The following is a 24,530-nucleotide window of genomic DNA, read 5'->3' on the forward strand; positions in this document are numbered from 1 at the left end:
ACTTGCGATTTCGACCCCTGCCCCTCCTGGTTAATTAAAGCTTGCCAGGAGGAGCTAAGATGTCCTATACGGGACATCATAAATAGATCTCTTTCAGAAGGTTTCTTTCCAACTCCTCTGAAGGAGGCAGTGGTCCGCCCCCTTCTGAAAAAGGCTACATCAGATCTGGCCGAATTGGCGCATTACCGGCCAGTCTCAAATTTGCCCTTTTTGGGCAAAGTAATAGAGAGGGCTGCGGCATTGCAGTTGCAGAGTTTTCTGGATGACACTTCCACCTTAGATCCTTTTCTGGCTTCCGTCCGGGCCACGGGACAGAGACGGTGTTGGTCGCCCTCATGGATGATCTCCGGCGACATCTGGACCGAGGCGGTGTAGCGGTATTGCTGTTGATAGACCTATCGGCGGCGTTCGATATGGTCGATCACTGGCTGCTGACCCGCCGCCTCGCTGACGCAGGGATTCAGGGGTTAGCCTTACAGTGGCTTTCCTCTTTCCCTGAAGGTCGGGGAAAAAGGGTGGCGATTGGGGGAGAGCTGTCTCAGAGGCACCCACTTAATTGTGGAGTGCCTCAGGGGGCGGTTCTCTCTCCAATGTTATTTAACATCTTTATGCGCCCCCTTGCCCAGATCGCCCGGGGACATGGGCTGGGTTGTCACCAATATGCTGATGACACCCAGCTCTATCTATTGATGGGGGGCCGGGCCGCCGACGCCCCTGTGTATCTGGACCGGGCATTGCAAGCCGTTGCTGATTGGATCAAGCTGAGCGGGTTGAAATTGAATCCTGTGAAGACAGAGGTCCTTTGCCTAGGCCGCAGCGCCCCGGAAGGAGGAATTCCCCTTCCAGCTTTTGACGGGACGCCATTGGTACCAGTGCGTGAAGTCAGGAGCTTGGGAGTGCTACTGGAGTCCTCCTTGACAATGGAGGCCCAGATAGCGGCCACTGCCAAATCCGCCTTTTTTCATCCTAGACGGGCGAGGCAGCTGGCCCCCTTCTTGGAGCGAGGCGACCTGGCAACAGTGATCCATGTGACGGTCACCTCGAGATTGAACTACTGTAATGCCCTCTACATGGGGCTGCCCCTGTACCGAACGCGGAAGCTGCAGCTAGTGCAGAACGCAGCAGCCAGGCTACTAGTGGGACTACCATGGTGGGAACACGTGCGGCCTAGGCTGCGGAAACTGCACTGGCTGCCAATTGTATACCGGGTTCGTTACAAGGTGCTGGTTATCACCTATAAAGCCCTATATGGCCGAGGACCTACCTACCTCAGGGACTGTCTCTCTCCATATGTTCCCCAGAGAGCACTGCGTTCCAGCTCACAAAATCTCTTGGAAATCCCTGGGCGTAAGGAGGCCAAACTTAAAACTAGGGAGCTGGCCTTCTCTATAAAAGCGCCCCAATGGTGGAATCAGCTGCCGGAGGAGGTGCGGGCCCTACGGGACCTCAACCAGTTTCGTAGGGCCTGCAAAACTGCCCTCTTCCAAGAAGCCTTTAAGTCGTAACCAGAATGAATATTACGCTGCCTGGATAAATAGAGACTGTAGCACCACTGTATTGTTTTAGCTTATTTTTAAAATTAATTTATATTTTGTATTTATATCATTGATTGATTTTATCTGTTATTGTTATACCATGATACTGTATCATGCTCTGTAAGCCGCCCTGAGCCTGCCTTGGCGGGGAGGGCGGGGTATAAATAAAAATTTACTTACTTACTTACTTACTTACTTACTTACTTGCAGAAATCAAGACTGGAACACTGATAAAACTGTTGTGGTTGCCTAGCAATGGCCACTGAAGGCATTCTGAATTTATCATTTTGAGGTTTTTTTATTTTTTGAACCCCCAATGTATTTTTTTTCCTTTTAGATTTCAAGTTTTTCTGCAATCCTGAGGTGTTTTTCAGGTTTGTAGAAAGAGTTGTCTTGTCTGTTCATGGCTCCAGTCTCCAGATTTAAACATCCTCAGATTTGACTGGGTTGAGAATAGGGATCTGCAAGGAACTTGTGAGGAGACAGCATCCTATTCCTCTTGACTTTGCTTCCTTCCCTTACTCCCACCCCTTCTCTGTCACTCATCCACTCTCATTCTTTCTGCCTCCCTTTTTTTGCTCCCCATCACTCCCCAGGCCACTCTCATGGCTTGGACCTCTGCTTCTCCTTCCTCCATCTACCTCCATGGTTTTTGCATTGGCGTGGGAGGCGGAGTGAGGCTGCTGTCAACCTTCCCTCACTCTCAGTGTGTGGGGAAAGCAATGACTCTTAATCCCACTGTCCACCTCCAGTGTTGCCAGTTTGCTGAGAAATGAGGGGGGTCACCTCTTCTGTTTTTCACAAGTGTCACTACCTTGGTGAGGGTGAGGGCTGTCAGGTCCTGCACTTTCTGTCCTGCCCACCTCCATTTTAGGTGCTGCTTCACCGGGGAGTGAGTGTGTGCTTGTGTGTCAAGTATTACTGCCTCAGCAGCTAGGAGGGCTGAAAGGTTCTTTGTCTCCCCCTCCCATCTCCAGTTTTCCTGGCTCAGCAGCTGAAAGAGGAAAAAGTAATGACTCCTTCTCTCAACCCACTCCTCCTCCTCCTTTCATGCCCCCTACATCTAAGGAACAGTTTGTGTGCTTGCACAGACAGCTGTTCTCATTTTGAGTTTTTGGTTAACCTCGCCGCATTTTTGTTTTTACTTTTGAAGTTTTTCTGCAAACCTGGATCCCTTCCCAGCTTTGTAGAAAGATCTTTCTCTTGCTGTGGCTCCAGCTCATGGATTTAGGGTATCTGCAGATGGGTCCACAGTCGACTGTTAGAATATATGATGAGTGCTGTGATGAAATGAATTAGAGTGATAATTTGTTGTTTGTGTATTACAACATTTCTTGCTCATCTTTCTTATCAAGTAAAAACCAACAATGCATGCAATAACAACTATTAACATTTTACAGCAGACAGTAAAGTAATCACAATGGAATCCTATCTCCATAAAAATGTCATGATATTTCAGTCTCATAGCCTGTGAAATAGTAATGATGTGGGGTCTTCCTCACCTCAAAAGATTATCCATCCCACCAATGGGAACACTTAAGTATGGTCAGCCACTGATCTTAGCACTTTGCAGGATGGTACTTTCAGAAGGCCCTGCTCAGATGAGCAAAGCAGTCAAAGCAGAGCATATTGGTAGAAGCAGTCTTGTTATGTGGTCCCCAGGCCATGAAGGGCTTCATAGATAATAACCATAATGGCCTTGAAGATAGATTCGGTGGCACCTTTAGGTTCAACAAAGTTTTATTCAGGGTATAAGTCTTCGTGTACATGCCACTCAAACTTTGTTTAATGAACACCTTGAGTAATCATAGAATAGGAGTAAATTTAATCACTCTGCCTAACTCCTGATGGCAATTGTTCAGTAGCATTATTCCCTTGAAACATTTGAGTTGCCTTTAAGGGCAATCCCATGTAGAGTGCATAACAGTAGTTTGACCTTAAGTATACTGTAGCATGGTTCCATCTGGTTAGATTGGCTGGGTAAGGAACCAACTCAATGTTAAATGAGGATCAAAGAAAGCATTTTTTTTCTGAGCTGAATTAACTTTCTTCTCAGCAATCATATTGATTCAAATAAAACCCAAATAACTGAAGCAACTAACCCTGTCAAATGTGGCGATCACAATACCATCCAGCACCTCAGACTCATTGACCATGACCACCAGCAGCTCATCAGGATCCAATTTCTATTTGTTCATTTTTAGCTACTTGACTATGGCTTCAGTATGAGAACAGAAAATTCCAGTCATGGCGGGGAGGGGGAGTGAGAAATGGCAACTGAATGCCATATGAGAACAATGGCCTACAAGCTGAATCTTAACATTTTAAAGAACATCAGTTATCCTTGCAACATACACTTCAAATGGATCTACAAGCATGTATCTTCAATTATTTTGAACATTTAACAATTGCTATTACCATAAATGGAGAAGGTTTTTATTATATACAATAGTTCAGCTCATTTCTTCTATTAACTTTCTTTTCAACAATAGTATTACTAATCCTTCAGCTGTTGTCCATGATGAAAAAATGTAAAATATGTGAAGCAATTATATTCTTAAAATCTGAACAGATAATACAGCGCTGTGTCCTACCATCCTGACCAACAAAGAGACTTTGATTGAGAAACTCACATGGATCAAATGTGTGGGAGATGGTGGATGCAGAGATGGTGGATATAATTAGAACAGATCTGGCAAAAAAGTTGATAGGCTTCAACCATTTTGGGGGGTTTTTTTGTTCGTATAAAAATCCAAGGTGGGGGGAACGCTAACTCCTCATTTGTTATAGTTTGTTGCTCTGTTTTTTCCCCTCAGCTATCAAAAGCTTTATTGTCCATTGTGGGGGGCTGCTTACTGATGAAGTCATTCAGAGTCTCCTGCCTCCCCTCCCATGTGCTGTTGATTTATTGACCCAGTGAGTATGTGTGGGGGGTAGATTTTCCTGGAGCTATTAAGTTATAGACTCAAATAATACCATTTTGATTTTTCAGCTGTTATTTCATATTCAGGGGGGGAGGGCGGCTTGGTTGTATGTTTTTTTGTTTTTAACGGATTAAATTTGTGATAGATTATTATATTCCAACATGAATTTACAGCATAATCATTAAAATAAAAAGGAAAGTGTTAGTGATACTTTGTGAATTTGAAACATATTAGAATTGTAATATCCAGTGTGAAAATCCAAAGTTAATTTATGATTGCCTGTAAATTCATAAGTGTTGTTTATTGTTTACAAGATCATAGTAAGTACTGGTTAACACAGGGGTGTCAAACATGCGGCCCAGGGGCCGAATCAGGCCCCTGAAGGGCTCCTATTAGGCCCCCAAGCAACTGGCTGTCATTTGCTTCCTTCTTCCTCTCTTTTGCTTCCTTCTGCATAACAGATTGTTTTGCAAGGCTTGCTCAATTGCACAGGAGCTACAGAGCAAAACCTCTATTTTCTCCATTGGCTGGGGCTCCTCCCTTGGGGAGGAAGCGGGGGAGGGAGAGTTTGCTTTGCCAGGCTCTCTCAATTGCACAGCAGAGCTACTGAGTCAAGCCTCTCCTCCTTCTATTGGCTGAGGATTCTCCCCCTCCTGGTCCCCTGGGGAAGGAAAGAAAGAGCCAGAGCTTCTTTTGTTCAGTTCCCTGGATCACATGGGAGAAATACAAAGAAGGCACTTTTTAAAGAGTGCTAATGTTTTAAGCATGTTTTATTTTAAGTTTTTTTTAAAAAAATCTTTAATTGTCTTTGTCTGTGTCCTTTATAAAGTTTATATCTCTGCTACCTAATCTTAAGTATGACCCTGCCCAGCCTGACAAGGTCTCATTTATGTCAGATCCGGCCCTCATAACAAACAAGTTTGACACCCTTGGGTTAACATGATGTTTTTGAAACATTTTCTATATTATGCTGTAGTAGCTTCTTTAGTCTTTTTTAAAGGATCTGTCTGTATAAAACAGTTTATATAGCTGTGTTATTGAACAGTGAAATGAGGATAGTGTTTTAAAAATAATTTAAATGTATAGTCTTGTGTGGTGACTTAAAATGTTGTGTGTTTCTAGGCAATGAAATGGAAGTAAAGTACAAAACAAACCAGTAATCAGTGAACTTTTGCCTTAGTCTAACTTTGAGCTGTGCATTTTGTGTTTTAAGGCTTCCTTCATTAAATAAAACCTATGGCAATCCATTAAAACCATCAGCAGTGACTTATAGGAAAAGACTGTATGAATTGCTTACGTTGTTACCTCCCAAGACTTATGAAGGTACATATTTTCTCCAAAAAATCCTTTCCTGAGATACCCTAAAAAGGTTTCCTCATCTTGTTTGTCTGTAAATGAAAAATAATAACTCTTGTCTGTCTCAGTACAGACTATGTGTGTGTGCGTGTGTTTAAAGTGCCATGGAATCACAGCCAATTTAAGGCACTCCACAGGATTTTCAAGGCAAGAGATGAACAGAGGTGGTTTGCTGTTGCCTTTCTCTGTGTAGCAACCCTGGACTTCCTTGGTGGTCTTCCATAGATACTAACCAGAGCCAACCCTGCTTAACTTCCGAGATCTGATGAGATTGGGCTAGCCTGGGATATCCATGTCAGGGTCACAGACCAAGTAGCTTCCTATTCTGAATTCATATTTTGTGGAATTGTCAAGAGTGTTATAATATTCAAGCTAGCATAGCTACTTGAGAGAGCTGCTCTTTAGACAGAATTTTGGGAGGCTTTACATGTTGGATTGATGAGAGTAAGTCCAGGTTGCTTTTCTTAGAAAGTTAACTTCAGCTGAGGATTCTCCTTTATATACTGGGCTTTTTTTCTGGAAAAGGGGTGCTGAAACTCTAAAGGGAAATGAAGGAGAAATACACAGTTATCCCTCATGAACTTTTAAACATTTTTTTTTGAGAATTTTGTTTTCACAAAGAGGTTCTAGAACTCCATTCCTCTGTGTTCCCCCCAGAAAAAAGCCCTGACTTAAAGGCATACTGCTTAGGAAGGGGAAATATGTGCTGCATAGCTACTTTGGGTTTTGTAGCTCAATGCATATATTTTCTGTTTTCATTTTCTGCCTGCACAGCACTCTCATTTCTTTGGGAGGGGAGGAGGGTAGTTTCTCCATTTATTCAATCAAACCTATTACAAACACAAACCAACTTCAAATCATGTTTTGTTTCTAGGTTCCTGGCTCACCTCAAGAGCTAGTTAAATTTATTAAGGCATGTTTTAATGCAGGGGTGTTGAACATGCAGCCCGGGGGCCAAAAGGCCCCAGAGGGCTCCTATCAGGCCCCCAAGCAACTGGCTGTCATCTGCTTCCTTCTCCCTCTCTCTTGCTTCCTTCTGCATCTCAGCTTGCTTTGCCAGGCTTGCTACAGAGCAAAACCTTGATTTTCGGCATTAGTTGAGGCTCCTCCCCCTCCTGGTTTCCTGGGGAGGGAGGGAAAGAGCCAGAGCTTCCTTTGCCAAGTTTCTTGGATCCCATGAGAGAAATACAAAGAAAGCACCTTCACAACCAACAAGTGCTAATGTTTTAAGCATTCTTTTACATTTTTTAAAAAAATCTTTAGTTGTGTTTGTGTCTTTTAAAAAGTTTGTATCTCTGCTAACTAATCTTAAATGGGTGCACACATGGCCTGGCCCAACATATCCCAGCCTGGCCCAACAAGGTCTCATTTATGTCAGTTCCGGCCCTCATAACAAATGGGTTCAACACCCCTGTTTTAGTGTTATGTGTGGACTGATACAGTATCTCTGAGTTGACCTACAGAATAAAAATGTAAGAAAACCTGTAGTGCTGTCATATTAAAAATGGTGCTGCCTTATAGTCTTCAGATAAGCCTGGCTATTTGATGGAAAGCCCCTTTGTTCCACATGATCTGGTTCTTATTGCAGTAACATTTATATTACTGCAATATGGGGACGCTATGGTGATGATGAATATGAATATTTTCAATTCAGTGGCAGAACATTAATAATAACACTGTTCTCTCTTTATTATAGTCCCTTTGTCTTCTGAATTTTAGAAATGTAAAGTTAATCTTTTTTTAATTTTAAGTAGCATTCACATGAAGGTTTTGCTCCAGTTTAATGCATAAGGCAAAGCAGGTTTTTTTCTTTTTGAAGCCTCAACCCAGCATCATCCCCAAACACTCCACTGCTTCATTGCATTCTTTCTCTAAGCTGACCTGGTATGATCTTTCAAGAAAGATCATAAAGCCTTTGTGTGCTTCTTGGATACAAATGCATGCATTTTTCTATATCTGGCCCATGTCTGCAACATTTTCCTTGACCCAGTCCTCCATGGCTGCCCTTCTACCACACTGCCAGGTGTCTTTTGGGGTGGCATTTAAACAAAAATAATAATTGACATATTGGTATAGTGATATATTAATTTTTATTTTTTTGTAAACTGAAGAGGCCATTAGTGTGAGTGGGGAGCCATGGGTAGATGTGGGAAGGCAAGTGTAGGGAAAACTATTGTGTGAATCCTCCATTGCTGCTGGGGTTGATTCTGCATTCACAGTGGCAACAGAAAGGACACAGAAAATTATAGCCATGTGGATGCAAGCCTTGAAATTGCTTGGAAAACTTAGCTGGTTACATTTCTCCTTAAATCCAGCAACAAAAGCTGTTGGAGAAATCAATTTGCATCTAATTATCAGTGCTTTCATTCACTCCTTAACTACATGTACTGGATTTGCATAGTTCCAAGCCTGGACCATGTGGTATATAGAAGACACATATCTTTCAGTTGTTTCTGCTGCTATTCTAAATTGGGTTTTGTTTGAATCTCTTAACCAGTAGGAGGCAACCTATAACATGACTTTTCTTCTGATTCTCTTTAGGAATTCCCCTTCCACTAGACTAATTTTCTATCTTAGCAAAACAAGGCAGATTTTCTATTAAAAACTTAAAAGTAGAAGGGTGAGAGTCAAAAGCATTTTTCCCCCTTTTCCATTTCCTGACTACTCTTTCTCAAGCAGTATGGAAAAAAAAATTGCTCTGGTTGACTAACAATGCCACCATCAGTCTGTCCATTGATCTCAGTGTGCTTAGAAAGGTGTAAGTCCGCTTAGGATGCGGATGCCAGTTACTTTTAAGTAACTGTCATTTTCAGAAATGGTTCAGCAGAGTGGTTTGGGCAGACTTCTTGAGATGATCAAGACTTCCCATCTTTTTATCAGCCACAAATGTCATATATCATATCAAATAATGTATTTGTCTACTAGTTGTGAGTAAAAGTTTTTTCATGCCCTCATTATTTTCAGGATGTTTCTCTGCTCTTCTCAAAGAACTAGTGCCTGATTTGACTCAGCCAGATAACCAGATGACAGCTTCTGCTTCTTATCTTCCACATCTCTGTCACCAGAATGAATTCACTTTACTTGGTCCTCAGCTTCAAGAAACAGAGCAGAGATTTATTGAAGAGCAGGTATTCACTTTAGCGGTCTCATAGTGTTTACATGAAAAATGGCTGTTGTCCAGTGATTCATCCAGAAAGAGTTAATATTTGTACTTTTCTTGCTGTTGCAGCTGCTGTTAGTTAACAGTATAGCTGGAGGAAGCCTGGAGTATGACCCATATTCAGTTTATGAGAAAGCTTCAGAAGGTGATTCAGTGCCTAAACCGCTGCCTCCAACCTTATCCATTATTAGTGCAGCAACCCGTCTCTTTGGAGTGATATTTTCCCATGTAGCAGAGTTGCAAAGGTAAACTATTTAAAATGTCACATTACAGACTTTTACATTGAGAAGTGTGAACTTTTTCTGCAAGTAAAAATGAAAAAGTACATGGCCATAGGATTTTATAAAATAGTTGTAAAATGAACATTTATAATATAAATTTACTTATATTGTGCCAAGAGGAAAGGTGGTATATAAATATTTCAATAAATATATAAAAACATGGGGAGGAATATGAAGAATTAGCATTTTGTTTAACATCCATACATTTCAATCAGATAAGCAAAGTAAGTTTAATAAATTTTCTATCAGTTTCATTAGAATGTGGAATTAAATATGCTGCTGACATGTTTTCTTAGATGGTGTATCATTTTACCTGATACCAAACAGGGTCGTCACTGCATTATACTTGACCTTTGGAAGTCCTGAACAGCTAGGGTCCAACATTTCCAAAAGTTTGCCTCTATTGATATCAACTTCCCTAGCCTTGAGATCAGTAGATGGAGCATTCCAGCTGAAACTTACATTGTGTAAATTTAGACTCATAGTAGGGACTCATGGAAGCGATTCTTTGCTACCACCTCCAACTTGTCTGAGGTGATGAGATGGGCATTTGCTCTCTTCTCAGACTTTTCAGACAAATTGAAGACCTTTCTGTTCTGGAATTCCTTTGAAATTTTAGTACAGCCTCTATTGATATTGATTTGTTATGGTTTTTATTGCCTTGGATAGCCTGATGTTTATGATTGGCTGCTTTGTCCATTTTTAAAAAACACCTGTTTTATTATGCATTTGGACTGTCCATGTGTTTGATGCTCTTAGCGAACAGAAAAGTAAATCAACAAAATAAAATATATAAAACGAAGGTATAATAAAGGTGAAACAGAAATGGAAAACTTGTAGAACTATATTAAGCTGCTTTTTCAATTAGAAAAAGAAGAGAACATCAAAGAATGAATATTGCATATAAATGAATACCTGTTTTCCTCTCCCTCTGTATGTGCTTAAGGCTGCAAGTATTAGAACAGTTAATGGCATCCATAAAACAAGCCAAAGGGCCACGGCAGCAGATAGTACAACAAAATGTTGTATCTGCCTTTTCTAATTTTCTGAAGGTAAGAAGCTCCTCTTTTTCTTCTTATAACAATAATTTCTTTATCAGAAATAATTGATGTCAGGACCTTTTTTGTAGAAAAAGTCCAGCAGGAACTCATTTGCATAGAAGGCCACACACCCTGATATCACCATTGTTTAACACAGGGCTTCTTTGTAGAAAAGGCCCAGGAGGGACTCAGTTGCATAGTAGGCCACACCCCCTGACACCAAGCCTGCCAAAACTGTGTTCCTGTGCATTCCTGCTCAAAAAAAGTCCTGATTGATGTTATTTAAATGCAGTGCTAGATGTGCTTTGCCTTTTTAAATTCTTCACATTCCTGGGATCAGTATCGTGAATTTCATACTATTATAAGCATCCAGGAGAAAAATGAGAATATGAATTATATTAATGTAGTTTACATTTGTTTTGTTTTTTTGTTTTCCTTCTCAGTCTAAAATTTTCCTTCTCGTTTTATTTATTTATCTCTATTTATATCCCGCCCTCCCCGCCAAAGTAGGCTCTGTTTCTGTTTGTTATCCACTTGATTTCGCCTTATTTTTGGGTTTCAGTTTGTGCTTGGGTTTTTTGTAATTACTATGTCAGTGAACATATATTACTAGTGATCCTTCATACAGCGCCCATGTGTTTTCTGGTATTCACTTCTTTGAACTATCTCTTATCAAAGTAAATCCTGACTTTCCTCTGACTTGGGAAACATCACCTTTATGTCAGCAGGGAGCACCTGTTCAGAAATAGTTCCCTGCATGATATGGGATGCTTGGGAGGTTCCAACTGCTGCAGTTACTGTAAACAGATTCAGATGGGTAGCCATGTTGGTCTGAAGCAGCAGAGAGACTCAAATTTTGGAAAGGGCTAGTTTTGTGTTGTTTTTAAATAAGTACAACACTTCAGTAAGTTTAAAACTGAAGTCCTAAATTGTATCTAATTAAGGTTTTGCAATATGGTTGTGTTGTCAACTCCAGATTGGGAAATTCATGGAGATTTGGGTGTAGAACCTCAGAACAGTGGGATTTAGGAAGGGGAGGGACCTCAGCAGCCATGGCATACACCTTCTACAACAGCCATTTATCCAGGGGATCTGATCTCTTTATTCTGGAGATCAGTTGTAATTCTGGGAGTCACCAGGCCCCATTTGGAGGCTGGCCACCCTAAAAATGGTGGTTATTGGAGTAATTGGATTAAAGGAAAGAGGGAAATTGAGAAAAACTAATGGAAATCAGATTGGCTCCTGTGGGTTTTTTTTTTTTTGTAATGTGGTTTTGTAATTATATAGAGAGAAATAGAGAGATAGAAATAGATATAAATTAAAAAGTCAGGGGAAACTCTGTGACCCTGTATGGGTATCCTAGATGATTGATCTCAGAATCAAGTTTCCCTATAGCCACAAGATTTTCATACATGTAAGAATGAGTTACATTTTGATATTCAGTTGAAGAAAGTATCAAAAATCATTACCTCTCCTCCCTCTGCCTAGGGATCGCTTTTAAAACTGAAGCCACGGACAATGATAGAGTAACTGAAGAAGAAGCATGCAATTTTTTTAAATGAAAAAAACCTTAACTTTTGCAGTTAGATAAATAAAATAATATCTTTCTTTCTGTTTTAGCACTTGGCTAGCTGCAAAGGTGATTTAGGTTCTGAAGAAATCCAAAAGTGTGCTCTGACTTTAATGATGAGTGCTTTGGAAAGTAGTAATCCACTTCTAAGGTGTTCTGCTGCAGAATCCCTAGCCAAACTTGCACAGGTGGTTGCCGACAGTGCCTTCACTGCAGGATTGGCACAAATTAGCATTGACAAGTAAGCCAATTCTTTTTGTATGATTTTACTGCATTACATCTGAGTAGTGTTAGTGATTACTCAAGTATGAATTGTATGTCTGTACAATGCATAAATAGTATTTATGCAAATTGTTATTCTTATGATTTGACATAACTTCTAAAAAATCTATGGGAATAAAACATGAATAGTGACTCTGATTATGATTTGTGAGCACAAGGAACTTCCTATTATTGAAACAGATCACTGGTGAGACAGGGTCAGTACAGTCTGACAGTACCTCCCAGGAAGAAGTCTTTCATATTACCTATAACCTGACCATTTTAATTGGACATGTGAGGGATTGAACCTAGTTCCTTCTGCATACAAAACAGATGCTCTACTATTGAGCCACATCTCCCCCTCATTACTTATTTTAGTTACTTTTTCACATAAATACTGAAGGGCAGTTCAGTGGACATAGAGAGTATATCATGAGCTTTTACTGAGAGAAGACTATGGGTGCTTATGCCCAATACAATTTAAATGTTTACCTTTCACCCCTCTGTAGTGCAAAGGAACTGAAAATGACCTCATAGTGTTTTATTCTACTGCTATTCCCTACCTTCCTATTTAGCTGACCTCTGATATAAGAGCACCAAGTAGGCATTAGGGAATGTGCAGTTCTGGATCAGGGCCATTCATATTCTGTCTTCATGCAGATATAAGCATTCCAGTCAACAGAGGCTGCATGCCTAAGTACACTTTCCTGGGAGTAAGTCCCATTGAATAAAAGTTTGTTAGATGAGTCCTGCTGCAGCGAGACTGTAAAATGAACAGATTCATGTGCGTAGCCGTGTTGATCTGAAGCAGCAGAACAAGATTTGAGTCCAGTGGCACCTTTAAGACCAACAAAGTTTTATTCAAGGTATAAGTTTCTTATGCAAGCACACTTCTTCACATAGTATTTGCACATGAAATCTTATATATGAATAAATACCTTGAATAAAACCTAGTTGGCTTTAAAGGTCCCACTGGACTCAAACTTTGTTCTGTAAAGTAAACAGAGATAGCTTTTCTGTAGCCACACCTTGCAGAGGATAGTGCTGAATGCGTAGTGCAACTACTTTTTTTTTGCTTCAGACTGAAGGATTTAGGTGACCATTTTGCTGTGAGGAGATGCAAAATAATATTATTTTAGGTTTGTAATTTTCCTGTAAAGTCAGACTTCAATGCTATACCTAGCCAAACTTGCACAGGTGGTTGCTGACAGTGCCTTCACTGCTGGATTGGCACAAATTAGCCAATTCTGTTCTGATCCTTATTAAATGTAATTTTTTTCCTTGCAATTCATAGGCTAAAATCTGCTAGGGATGTGATATCAAAAGCAGGACATTCTTTGGCTCTGGGATCTCTCTATAGATACCTTGGAGGCATAAACTCTACTCAGCACTTGAACACCTGTGTTGGAATACTTTGCACTCTATCTCAGGACAGCACTTCACCTGAAGTACAGGTATTTTGTTCCAGTGTGCACTTATTACCAAAACGATTGTTAAACAATTGAAGATAATGAGTTGGTTCCAGTGCAAGCTCTTGTGCAAGTGGAAATGCAAGAAAAATAATCAATGATGTAGATCAAACAAATATAATTCAGAATTACTATCCCTGTTAAACACCTTTAATCTTTGCGGTATATGGAGATTCCGTCAGCTTGAAACCCATTACTATACGCATTATTCTCCCTTCCACCAGGATCAATTATATTTTTGTTTCTAATGATCCAGTAAACTAAATGCCCTCCTCCAGCATTGGTCTAAAACTATGGTCAGATCATTCTTTAATACCGTGTTCTTTATTTCCAGAAGAGTCATAAAAAAATAATGAAATTGGATATTACATAAAGCTATTTTATAAGACAATCATTCATTTACAGATATTGAGCAGGAAATCCAAGAATACTTTAAACATAATACACAGCATAATACATCTCCACATATTAAATGGGACTCCATGAGAGCAGTCATCCAGGGAAAATACATTTCTGTGGCTGCTGCCTATAAAAAGAAGAAGGACTAGAAATTAAATACTAGTTAAAACCTTAGAAAGTAACCATAAACAATCTGGGGAGTGAAAACTATGCCATCAATTATTAATTGAAAGAAGCCAAAAGAACATACTTTTTATGACACTCACTCATATACTAAAAATTTACAATTATAATCCTGGAGAGTATGTAAAAAAACCATGGACAGACATATAAATTTTATTAGAGACATACATGATCAACTTCATTCTAACCCCCAATGGATCAGTAACATGTTTGTTGATTGCTGTAGAAGAAGACGACGACGACGACGATATTGGATTTATATTCCGCCGTCCACTCAAGAGTCTCAGAGCGGCTCACAATCTCCTTTATCTCCCTCCCCCACAACAGACACCCTGTGAGGTGGGTGGGGCTGGGAGGGCTCTCACAGCAGCTGCCCTTTCAAGGACAACCTCTGCCAGAGCTATGGCTGACCCAAGGCCATTCCAGCAGGTGCAAGTGGAGGAATGGGGAATCAAACCTGGTTCTCCCAGATAAGAGTCAGCACACTTAACCACTACAGGTAAACATCCCTATATGTCAAATCACTGTTCCCTAGCTTGTATAGAAATTTAGTTCAAATCTACTGTGTTAACAAAATCCCTTTTGAACATAAGAAAACTATGGAGCAGCCCATTACCCCTCCAGAAATTATAGATACTATTAAATCCTTAAAGAACAACGTTACTCTGGGTAATGATGGTTATCCTTCAGAATTTTACAAAAACACTGAGCTTCCGGTTTGGCTGGAAGACAGGCTGCAGCTCCCTAACGAAGGGGGATTTTATTTTCACTGTTCAGGGTATTAAAGACCTCTTTGGGGGGATCTGTGCCCATTAACCCTAGTCAATGGTTAATCCAAGAAGACGTTTCTTTCCTTTAGCTGTTGATATCGATCTGGGGGGAACAGGGAGCTGTCTCCTTCAGGTTTTGATGTCCGGCGTTTATAGGACTCGTCAACCATTATCTGCAGTGATTTTAAAGTCATTAATTTGACTCAAGCCTGTTGGAATCCAAACATTCTAAAACGGACTGACTTTAATTGCAAGATAACGAGAGCCGTGGTGTTGTGAATATCTCCAAGGTACATTAATCTATTCTTATCTTCACTCTGAGAGACTTTGAATACAGTTTAAACATTGAGTGGATTATAAACAGACGAAGGCAAAGCATAATTGAATTAAAAAAAACTTTACCTTGTTAAGCTTGAACTCTGTAACTTTGAAAGTGAACAGCAGTAAAAGAATTTGAAAATAAGAGAGGGAGTTGGCAGCTCGCGGTTGGTGACGCACAAGAAGAATAGAGATGTGTTGTGTATTTACTCCCACAGACTGTTGAACTTTAAATAGACTGAACTGAATGAAGGCATAATTGGAAGAGAATTCAGCCTGTGAAAATTGGTTGCTGTAAAAATAATAGCCTTGAAAGATATTTGAAGAAAAGATACATTGTTTTGGATTCCTGTGGTTTCGGTTTCTTCATGAAGTTCAAAGACTGCGAGACCTAGACACGAGATTAGAGCAAGCTGTACCAGGAAGTAAAAATAAAAGGGGCTGGCCAATAATACAGAGTCTGTAAGGATTACAAAAGCTGTGACATCCGACCTTTGAACCAGGAAGGAATTGAGATCAAGACCAAGAAAGGCCTCTCTGGATTTGAACTTTACCATAGAGAAAGAACGATTGCCATTTTAAAAGGGAGAAAAACTGTCAAAATTGTTAAAATTAAATATCTTTGCTTAGGAAGATGGGAGGAAAACGAAATTAGCCTCATCTGAAAGAACTTGTTCTAAGCTATTGGACTGGTTGCTAAATTCTACTTGGTGATTTTTTTAAGGTTTGGTGACTTTTTAAATGTCAGCAGGAAGAATAACTCATGCAAGAGCCCAATCATTTGACAAGATGCAATCCCAATTTGATGCTCTGGAGGCGAAAATGTTAAAAGCGATGGACAAATTGCAAATGGCAATGAAAAAAGACTTTAAAAAAGAAGTTGGAGATCTTAGAAAAGAGATAGAGGGTTTTAAGGAAGAGACACAAAATAGAGTGAAGGAGGTAGAGGTGAAAGTGGATACACAGGCCTCTGCCTTGTTAAAACTTCAAGAGAAGGTCACAATACATGACTGCAAGTTGATGGAAACACAAGTTCGTCTGAGAGGGGTACCTGAAAAGGAAGAGGCAGACTTAAAGGGATATATGGTGAACATCATCACTGAATACTTAGAAGAAGACCCTGATAAATTTAAGAGTATGCTGGAGGGTGCCTATAGAGTCAACTCAGTATACGCGAAAAATAAAGGCCTGCCAAGAGACATTGTCATAAGACTAAGATCAAAAGAGGTGGCAGAGAGGATTTTGAGTAAAGGTTACCAAAAAGCCTGGACTATAGAAAAGAGCAAAGTTAAAATAATGAAAGAGCTACCAAGACAAGTGATCAGTGATAGGAAGAAATACAAGAAGTTAACAGACCAGCTGCGTGCAGAGGGCACAAGCTATAGATGGACAATACCAGAAGGTCTTGGATTTGAACAAAATGGCAAAAGGATTACAATAAGGAGTGAACAAGAGATGCATAGCTTTTTTGAAGAAAACAAAGAATCAACATCATAATGGAGTACAAACTATTATCTTGGAATATAAATGGACTAAATTCACCACAGAAAAGGAGGAGAACATTTCATTGGATTAAAAAACAAAAATGTAATATAATCTGTTTACAGGAAGTTCATATACAACGCAAAGACAGTAAATTTTTGTGGAATAGAAATTTGGGGTTGGAATTTTTTTCATTAGCAGAGCAAAAGAAAAGAGGGGTGGTCTTCTACATCAAAGAACAACTTGAGCCAAAATTAATTTTTAAAGATAAAGAAGGAAGATATATTGCTGTCGAGGTGATGATAGAGGCCAAAAAAACGTTATTATTAGGATTATATGCGCCCAATGGAGCGAAAGATAAATTCTTTAAGGACATAAATCGACAAATGGATGAAAAGACGTACGATCAGGTATTGATGATGGGCGATTTTAATGGGACAATACAAAATAATCTTGATAGATCAAGCCAAAAGAAGAATGAAAAAGAAGGGAAGCTACCCAAATCTTTCTTTGAGTCGATTAAACAGGAAAATTTGGAAGACATTTGGAGAAAGTTTAACCCCAAAGTAAGAGACTATACATTTTTTTCAGCAAGACATAATTCTTTCTCCAGAATAGACATGTTATGGGGTTCCCAAAGCTTGGGCCTCATAACAAAAAAAATTGAGATTCTACCAAAGGTCTGGGCGGACCATAACCCAATATGTTGGTCTACAAAATTGCAAAGGAAAACAAGAAGATGGAGAATTAATGAGGATTTACTACAAGATAAAGACAATGTGTTATTCTTAGAAAAGGAGACTGCAGCATTCTTCCAAATAAATGAAACGGAAGATATGGAATTTCAAACAGTATGGGACACTTACAAAGCAGTAATGAGGGGACTATTAATTACATTGAATAATAAAGATAAAAGAGCAAAAGAAGAAAGATTGTCAGCATTGCAAAATGAAATAAATAAAAAAGAAAGGGACTTGAAAAAAGACCAGGGAAAAAGAAATTAATAAAAGAAATTACGATGTTACAATCCCAAGCTAAGCACTTGCTGAACAAAGAACTAGAATGGAACTTAAAAAATCTGAAACAGAAATCATTTGAAAGTGCAAATAAACCTGGTAAATATTTGGCCTAGCAATTAAAAAAAAAGAAGGAAAATAAGACTATAAATAAAATTATGGCTAATGGGAAAGCAATAGTGGATCAAGAAGGAATCAAAAGAGAATTCTTTAAATATTATGCAAATTTATTTAAAGGTGTGAACATTAGTAAAGAAAAAGTAGAAGAGTATTTGCGGAACATTCAGGTGGCGCCTCTGACGGATTATATGAAAAAGATATTAAATGACCCAATAGAGAGAATTGAAGTAGAAGCAGCAGTAAAAGCAATGAATGAGGGTAAAGCTCCAGGGCCAGATGGATTTACATCAAAATTTTATAAATCTCTTAAGGATGAATTAACACCCAAACTGTTGAAGTTGTTAAATACGATAAGAGAAGAAGGGAAAATTCCAAAGACTTGGAGGGAAGCTATAATTTCTTTGATTCCTAAGGAAGACAGAGATATCACAAATGTAAAGAATTATAGACCAATCTCATTGTTGAATAATGACTATAAGATCTACTCAAGAATTTTAGCAGAGCGATTGAAGCAATATTTGATCAATTTTATAAACAAAGACCAAGCCGGATTTCTTCCTAAAAGACAAATAAGAGACAATGTAAGAGCTGTAATCAATGTCGTGGAATACTATGAGAAGCATCCAGAAAAGGAAGCGGCCTTACTTTTTGTCGACGCAGAGAAAGCCTTTGACAACTTGAATTGGGATTTTATGTTTGCGGTAATGGAAAAAATTAATTTAGGGGAACAATTTATAAAAATGACAAGAGCAATATATATGGACCAGTATGCAAAACTATGCATAAATGCAGATCTTACCAAAGAATTGAAAGTGAGTAAAGGAACAAGGCAAGGATGTCCGTTATCACCATTGTTGTTTATAATGACTCTTGAAATTTTGCTACAACAAATTCAAAAAGACGAAGAAACAGAAGGTTTAAAAATCAGGAGATTCTCTTATAAATATAAAGCTTTTGCAGATGATATAGTGTTTATTCTGGAGAATCCGATTCAAGTGTCACCATTGTTGCTAGCTAAGATAAAAGAGTATGGAGAATTAGCAGGATTATATATAAACAAAGAGAAATCGAAATTCTTATGTAAAAACATGCAACCAAATAAAATAAAAGAACTACAAAAGCTGACGGGTTGTGAAGTCACAACCAAAGTTAAATACCTTGGAATAGAGATAACAATGAAGAACATTGATCTATTCAAAAATAATTATGAAAAACTGTGGTGTAAGATGGACAAAGATTTGATGAAATGGAATAGGCTTAACTTGTCCTTACTGGGCAGGATAGCTGCAATTAAGATGAATATTTTGCCAAGAATAATGTATTTGTTTCAAACCATCCCGATTGTAAAAGATACCAAACAATTTAACAAATGGCAAAGGAAAATTTCTGATTTTATTTGGGCCGGAAAGAAACCAAGGATTAAGATGAAGATCTTAATGGATGCCAAAGAGAGAGGGGGTTTCCAACTTCCTGATTTAAGATTGTATCATGATGCAGTTTGTTTGACATGGATCAAAGATTGGATAATGCTGTTAGACAAAAAACCTTTATGGTTAGAAGCCCATGGAAATAAATTCGGCTGCCACGCGTACATGTATTATGGGAAGAATAAAATGGACGGTTTTTTTCTCTCACCATTATGTTAGAAATACTTTACTAAGTACTTTGACAAAATATAAGAAATACGGTGACGAGAGAAAACCTCTGTGGATAGTGCCAGCAGAAGTAATAAAAATAACAGCTGAAGAAAGAGAAATGTCATATAATCAACTGCTCAAGATTCAAGGAGACAAAATTGAATTAAAATCCTCGGAAGAGCTAAATAATAAGTATGTCTGGTTTCAAATGCAACAAATTAAAAGCTTGATGGAAAATGATATTAAATCGGAGGGAATTAGACGAGAACAAACAGAACTGGAAAGGGTCCTGCTTGGTGATAATGAAAAACTGATATCAAAAGTATATAAGTTATTATTGAAATGGTCTACAGAAGAAGTAGTAAAGTCTCAAATGGTCAAATGGGCAATCAGTGTGAATAGAGAAATACAAATGGATGCATGGGAACACCTTTGGAAGAACTCAATGAAGATATCAACTTGTCAGAGTATAAAAGAGAACTGTTTTAAGATGATGTATAGGTGGTATATGACTCCGAAAAAACTGGCTAGGATGAGCAAGAAAATGTCGGATAGATGTTGGAAATGTAAAAAACATGAAGGTTCTTTCTTCCATATGTGGTGGACTTGTGAAAAAGCGAAAGAATACTGGAAGATGATACAACAAGAAATCTCCCAAATTCTGGGCTATGACTTCAAGAAAACTGCAGAGACGTTTTTGCTTGGATTACAATTAGAAAAATTTCCAAAGGAAGACAGGACTCTAATTTGGTACTTGCTGTCAGCTGCTAGGACATTGTATGCGCAGCTTTGGAAGCAAGATAAAATACCGGAGAAATGGGACTGGTCCATGAAAATTTTATCGTGGTGTGAAAATGGACAAACTAACTGGAACACTAAGAGACTATGATTTAGAGATATTTAAAAGGGAGTGGAGGAAATTTAAAGGATATATGGAGAAAGAGTGGAAAGTAAAAAGACATTGGATAATTTTTTAGTAGTAAGAACATATATATTGAATTTTGAATTTTGATCAGTTAGTAGTACCTTTAGTATTGAATTCGAATTTATAACCTCGGGGAAGTCAACATTTGAGGGAGGGGGGATTGAAATGTCATATGGGCTAATACTGAAATAATTAAGAAATAATTAAGTTTTGTAACCATATGCTATCAATAAATTGTTAAAACACAAAAGAATTTTACAAAAATACTCTCACATCTTGACACCTCTATTAGCTGCAACTTGTAATTTGGTTTTAGAGAAAGGCACAGTCGAAGTACTCCCCCAAAAGGACAGGGATCTGACAAACCCAGCCTCCTATAGGCCTATCTCTTTGCTAAATCAAGACTTTAAAATACTGCTGTTATAGCTTCTAGATTGAAACGTTTTATTCTAGATATATCCATCAAGACCAGACAGGGTTCATACCTAAAAGAGACCTAGCTGACAATATTTATAAATCTGTAGGTATTATTAATCTCTGTAATATTTCCCAGACTAAAGCTTTAATCCTATCCCTTGACATTGAGAAAGGATTCAACAGTGAATGATATAATGCATGAACTACATTCAAATATTTGTCACCGAATCCCATGAGGTTTAGGAGAGATTTTCAATATCTCTCCTAAGCCACATGGGATTAGGTGATAAATATTTGAATGTAGTTCATCCATTATATGATTTGCCCAAAGCCCAAATTAATCAAAATTAAATCAAATTAATGAAATAAAAATTAATGATGTAAAATCTGAAGCTTTCACAATCAGACAATGTTCCCCTCTTGATAGAATCCTAGTTAAAATGATCAGAACAAATACTTAAAAGGTGTAAATACTGAAAATGCAGAATACAAACTTAGTCTGGAGACGATATGGATAACTATATTTCAAATCTGTTATCTTCTTTAGTGGTCCTTGAAAATGAGATTCAGAAATTTGGACAAATTTCAGGCCTAAAAGCAAATTAGCCAAAAAGTGAACTTTTACCTACTAGGTTTTGCTCCAGATGAAAAAAGTTGCATTAATCACAAGTTAATTTTTCCTAGATTGATAAAATAAACTTAATTACATCGGTAATATTTCCTATGATTTTATTTTATTTTAGAGTTCTCCCTATCTTTATCCCTGATAAACTTCTAAATTTTTGGCAATCTTTATTAAATACATTTTTATGGAATGAGTAGAAACTGAGAATTAGTTTTAAAATACTTCATCTTCCCACTTGATGGGGAGGCCTCAATATTCCAGACTTGAAGTGTTATTATGAGGCATTTCATTTAATGTCTTTAACCATGATATTGAATCCTACCTACAGTGTAGACTGAAAAGATATTGAACACTATGTAATGTCAAAGGTACTACATGAAGCAGTCTGGAATAAAAGTACTAATAGGCCTATCTCCATCAAATCAAGTCCATTTTGTATAGTCTACAGTGCCCTCCAGCGACTCTTTAGGTGTGCTGATGGAGGACTGAAATTTCCTTCTCTCTGAAGCCATCAATGAAGTTACCCCCACCTACTTTGCCCCCACTCAAAGTCACCCCCTTGGTATACTATGGAACTCAAGGGGATGAAGCAGGAGCTTAGACGACTAGAGTGAGTTTGGTGGCATATTCACAATGAAGCTACATGAGCATCTTATAGGTGTTTATGAAATCCTATGAGATAGTGGTGAAGACTGCAAAAAGAGACTTTTATTCAGCCTCCTTCACATCCAATAGCTCTTGCCCAGCTCAGTTGTTTAGGGAGATTCAATCCTTAACTTCTCTTACTAGGAGAACACAAAATATTAGTAATTTGGTTATTAACTGTGAAGCGTTTGCAAGCTTTCCTGTGGATGAAGTCATGTTGCTGTGCCATGACTTGCTGGTCAATGTTGATACAGTACATGAACTGTAGAGGCACCTTGGCTGTCTTTGGATTTAGTATTTGACACTTTCAACCGACTCTCGCTGACTGATGTAAATGGAATCCTGGGTTTTGTTAGGCCTAACACATGCCTCCTGGCTCCACGTCCCTCGTGGGTGGTGATAGTCAGTTGTGGGGGGGGGGATACAGAGCCCTTCAGTGGACCTTATCAAACTGTTACTGGATTCAGGGGTCTATCCAGAGAGACTGAAGGAGGCTGAGGTAATACCGCTCTTGTAAAGCCATCCTTTAGATCCTTTCAATTACTGCCCAGTTTTGAATTTGTTATTTCTGGACAAGATACTTGAGAGGCGGTAGCTGAGGAGTTCTGGTGTTTCCTGGATGACACATCAGCACTTCCAACTAGTCCAGAATGCAATGACAAGGGTCCTGACCGGGTCACCATGGACTGCATATATTCAACCTGTGCTGTGCCAGCTGCACTGGCTTCCAATGGAGTACTAGGTCGGTTTCAAGGTTTTGGTAATGACCTTTAAGGACTTGAGTGGTCTGTGACCTGTGTATCTTCGGGACTGCCTCCTCTGGTATGTCCCCCAAAGAGGGGATATACTCTTTGTTCTGCTGGAAATAACCTACTGGTGATTGCTAGTCATAAAGCTGTCCAGCTGTCCTCCATCTGGTAGATCTCTCTGCCAGATAACATCAGTGTCCTGCAAGACCTTATGCAGTTCTGCAGGACATGCAAGGCAGAGATGGTCCACCAGGCTTTTGGTTGAGGACAGCAATGGGTACCATCTTATCTGGCATTCCCTTCCCCCACCCCCACTTTGCTTTCTCCTGCTTGCGGGACAGTAATGCTTACTGTATTCATTCAACACCATCCAGTGCTCTTTCATTTTAACTGATTGTTTTAAATCTGGTTTTATATTGTATTTTTGTTATTATTGTTAGCCGCTCTGAGCCCTGTGAACTCAGGGAAGGGTGATATATAAATTGAAATTATAAATAAAGTTGGGGGGTGGGGGGTGGGCTCCCTCTGGGAATCCTACCCCCCCAGGGAAAGTGCATGCGCAATACATAGCCTCTCCTCTCCCGGTGTAGTGAACGCCGCGTGGTCACTGTCTGGCTATGCCTGGCAGATGGTCACTGCAATGGCCTCTCCTGCATTACTGCATCCGTAGCAACACCTTCTCGCTGGTCCCCCCCGTTTTCACAGAGTTTGCTACGTCATGGTGCGACCGAATTGTCCGGCGGTATAACCGGATGGGCAGGCTGGGCCCACCAACTTCGTCAGCCTAAGAGAAGGAAAACTCTAACATCAAACCCGGGCAGATAGAGCTCGTTAATGTAACACCTACCACCTGGAGGACTCACTGCCGGCGTCCCGGCTTACTGGGCCATGGCAGATGACCCCCAGGTGAAAGGGTGGAGCCAGTACCGCGCACACTGCGCTTCACCTAAAAAATTCCTCTGCGCAGGCCTGAAGGGCATATCCACACACACAACCCACAACGCATCAAGTCCTGCAGCGATAGGCAAGGGGCGAAACGGCAGGTGGAAGGTGCCACTGGAAGCCGCAGTCCCGATCCTGCATGTAGGCGGTTCAGGATATTGGTCGCCTGATGCTAACCCGGAGACGAAAGCATCTTTCGGCAGCACCCTGAACGACCAAGCAGCCTTATCTAGGGACAGCACTGCTTGCTCCACACGGAGAGGGGCCTAGAAAAGGTGGCCTAAACAAAGCTCGTCTCCCCCACCCCAGTTGGCTAGCCGCGGTCAACGGGCATCCTTACTTGCGGTCGAAAAATAACAACAAAGAAAAGGCATGCACCTGCCTCACAAAGTGTGCAAATACTAAAGCTTGCGTGTTGGAACATCAGAACCATGCTTGACACAGTAGGCAGTGGTCGCCCTGAACGACGCTCTGCTCTAGTTGCCCACGAACTTCTCAGGTTGAATATCGACATAGCAGCTCTCAGTGAGGTCCGTTTCCCTGAGGAAGGTAGTCTTCAAGAACACGGTGCTGGCTATACCCTCTACTGGTCGGGTAAGTCAAAGGCTGAGAGCCGCCTTTCTGGCGTTGGCTTCATGGTCAGGAACTCCATTGCCTCCAAACTCGAAAACCTTCCAACAGGTCACTCAGATCGCATCATGTCCAT

At 39.7% G+C, this 24,530-nt stretch overlaps 1 protein-coding gene across 1 annotated transcript in view; it reads left to right on the forward strand.

Annotated features, from left to right (window-relative positions):
• Nucleotides 1–24,530, forward strand: part of HEATR5A (HEAT repeat containing 5A) — a 125,347-nt gene that overhangs the window by 36,320 nt on the left and 64,497 nt on the right. The window contains exons 13-19 of the mRNA XM_060261431.1: nt 4,352–4,451; nt 5,673–5,782; nt 8,780–8,943; nt 9,045–9,220; nt 10,203–10,308; nt 11,917–12,107; nt 13,422–13,581. Coding sequence (XP_060117414.1) covers nt 4,352–4,451; nt 5,673–5,782; nt 8,780–8,943; nt 9,045–9,220; nt 10,203–10,308; nt 11,917–12,107; nt 13,422–13,581 — 1,007 coding nt within the window. The remainder of the gene's footprint in view (nt 1–4,351; nt 4,452–5,672; nt 5,783–8,779; nt 8,944–9,044; nt 9,221–10,202; nt 10,309–11,916; nt 12,108–13,421; nt 13,582–24,530) is intronic.

Source organism: Heteronotia binoei, chromosome 21 (assembly GCF_032191835.1).
Source record: "Heteronotia binoei isolate CCM8104 ecotype False Entrance Well chromosome 21, APGP_CSIRO_Hbin_v1, whole genome shotgun sequence".
Classification (NCBI taxonomy): Eukaryota; Metazoa; Chordata; class Lepidosauria; order Squamata; family Gekkonidae; genus Heteronotia; species Heteronotia binoei.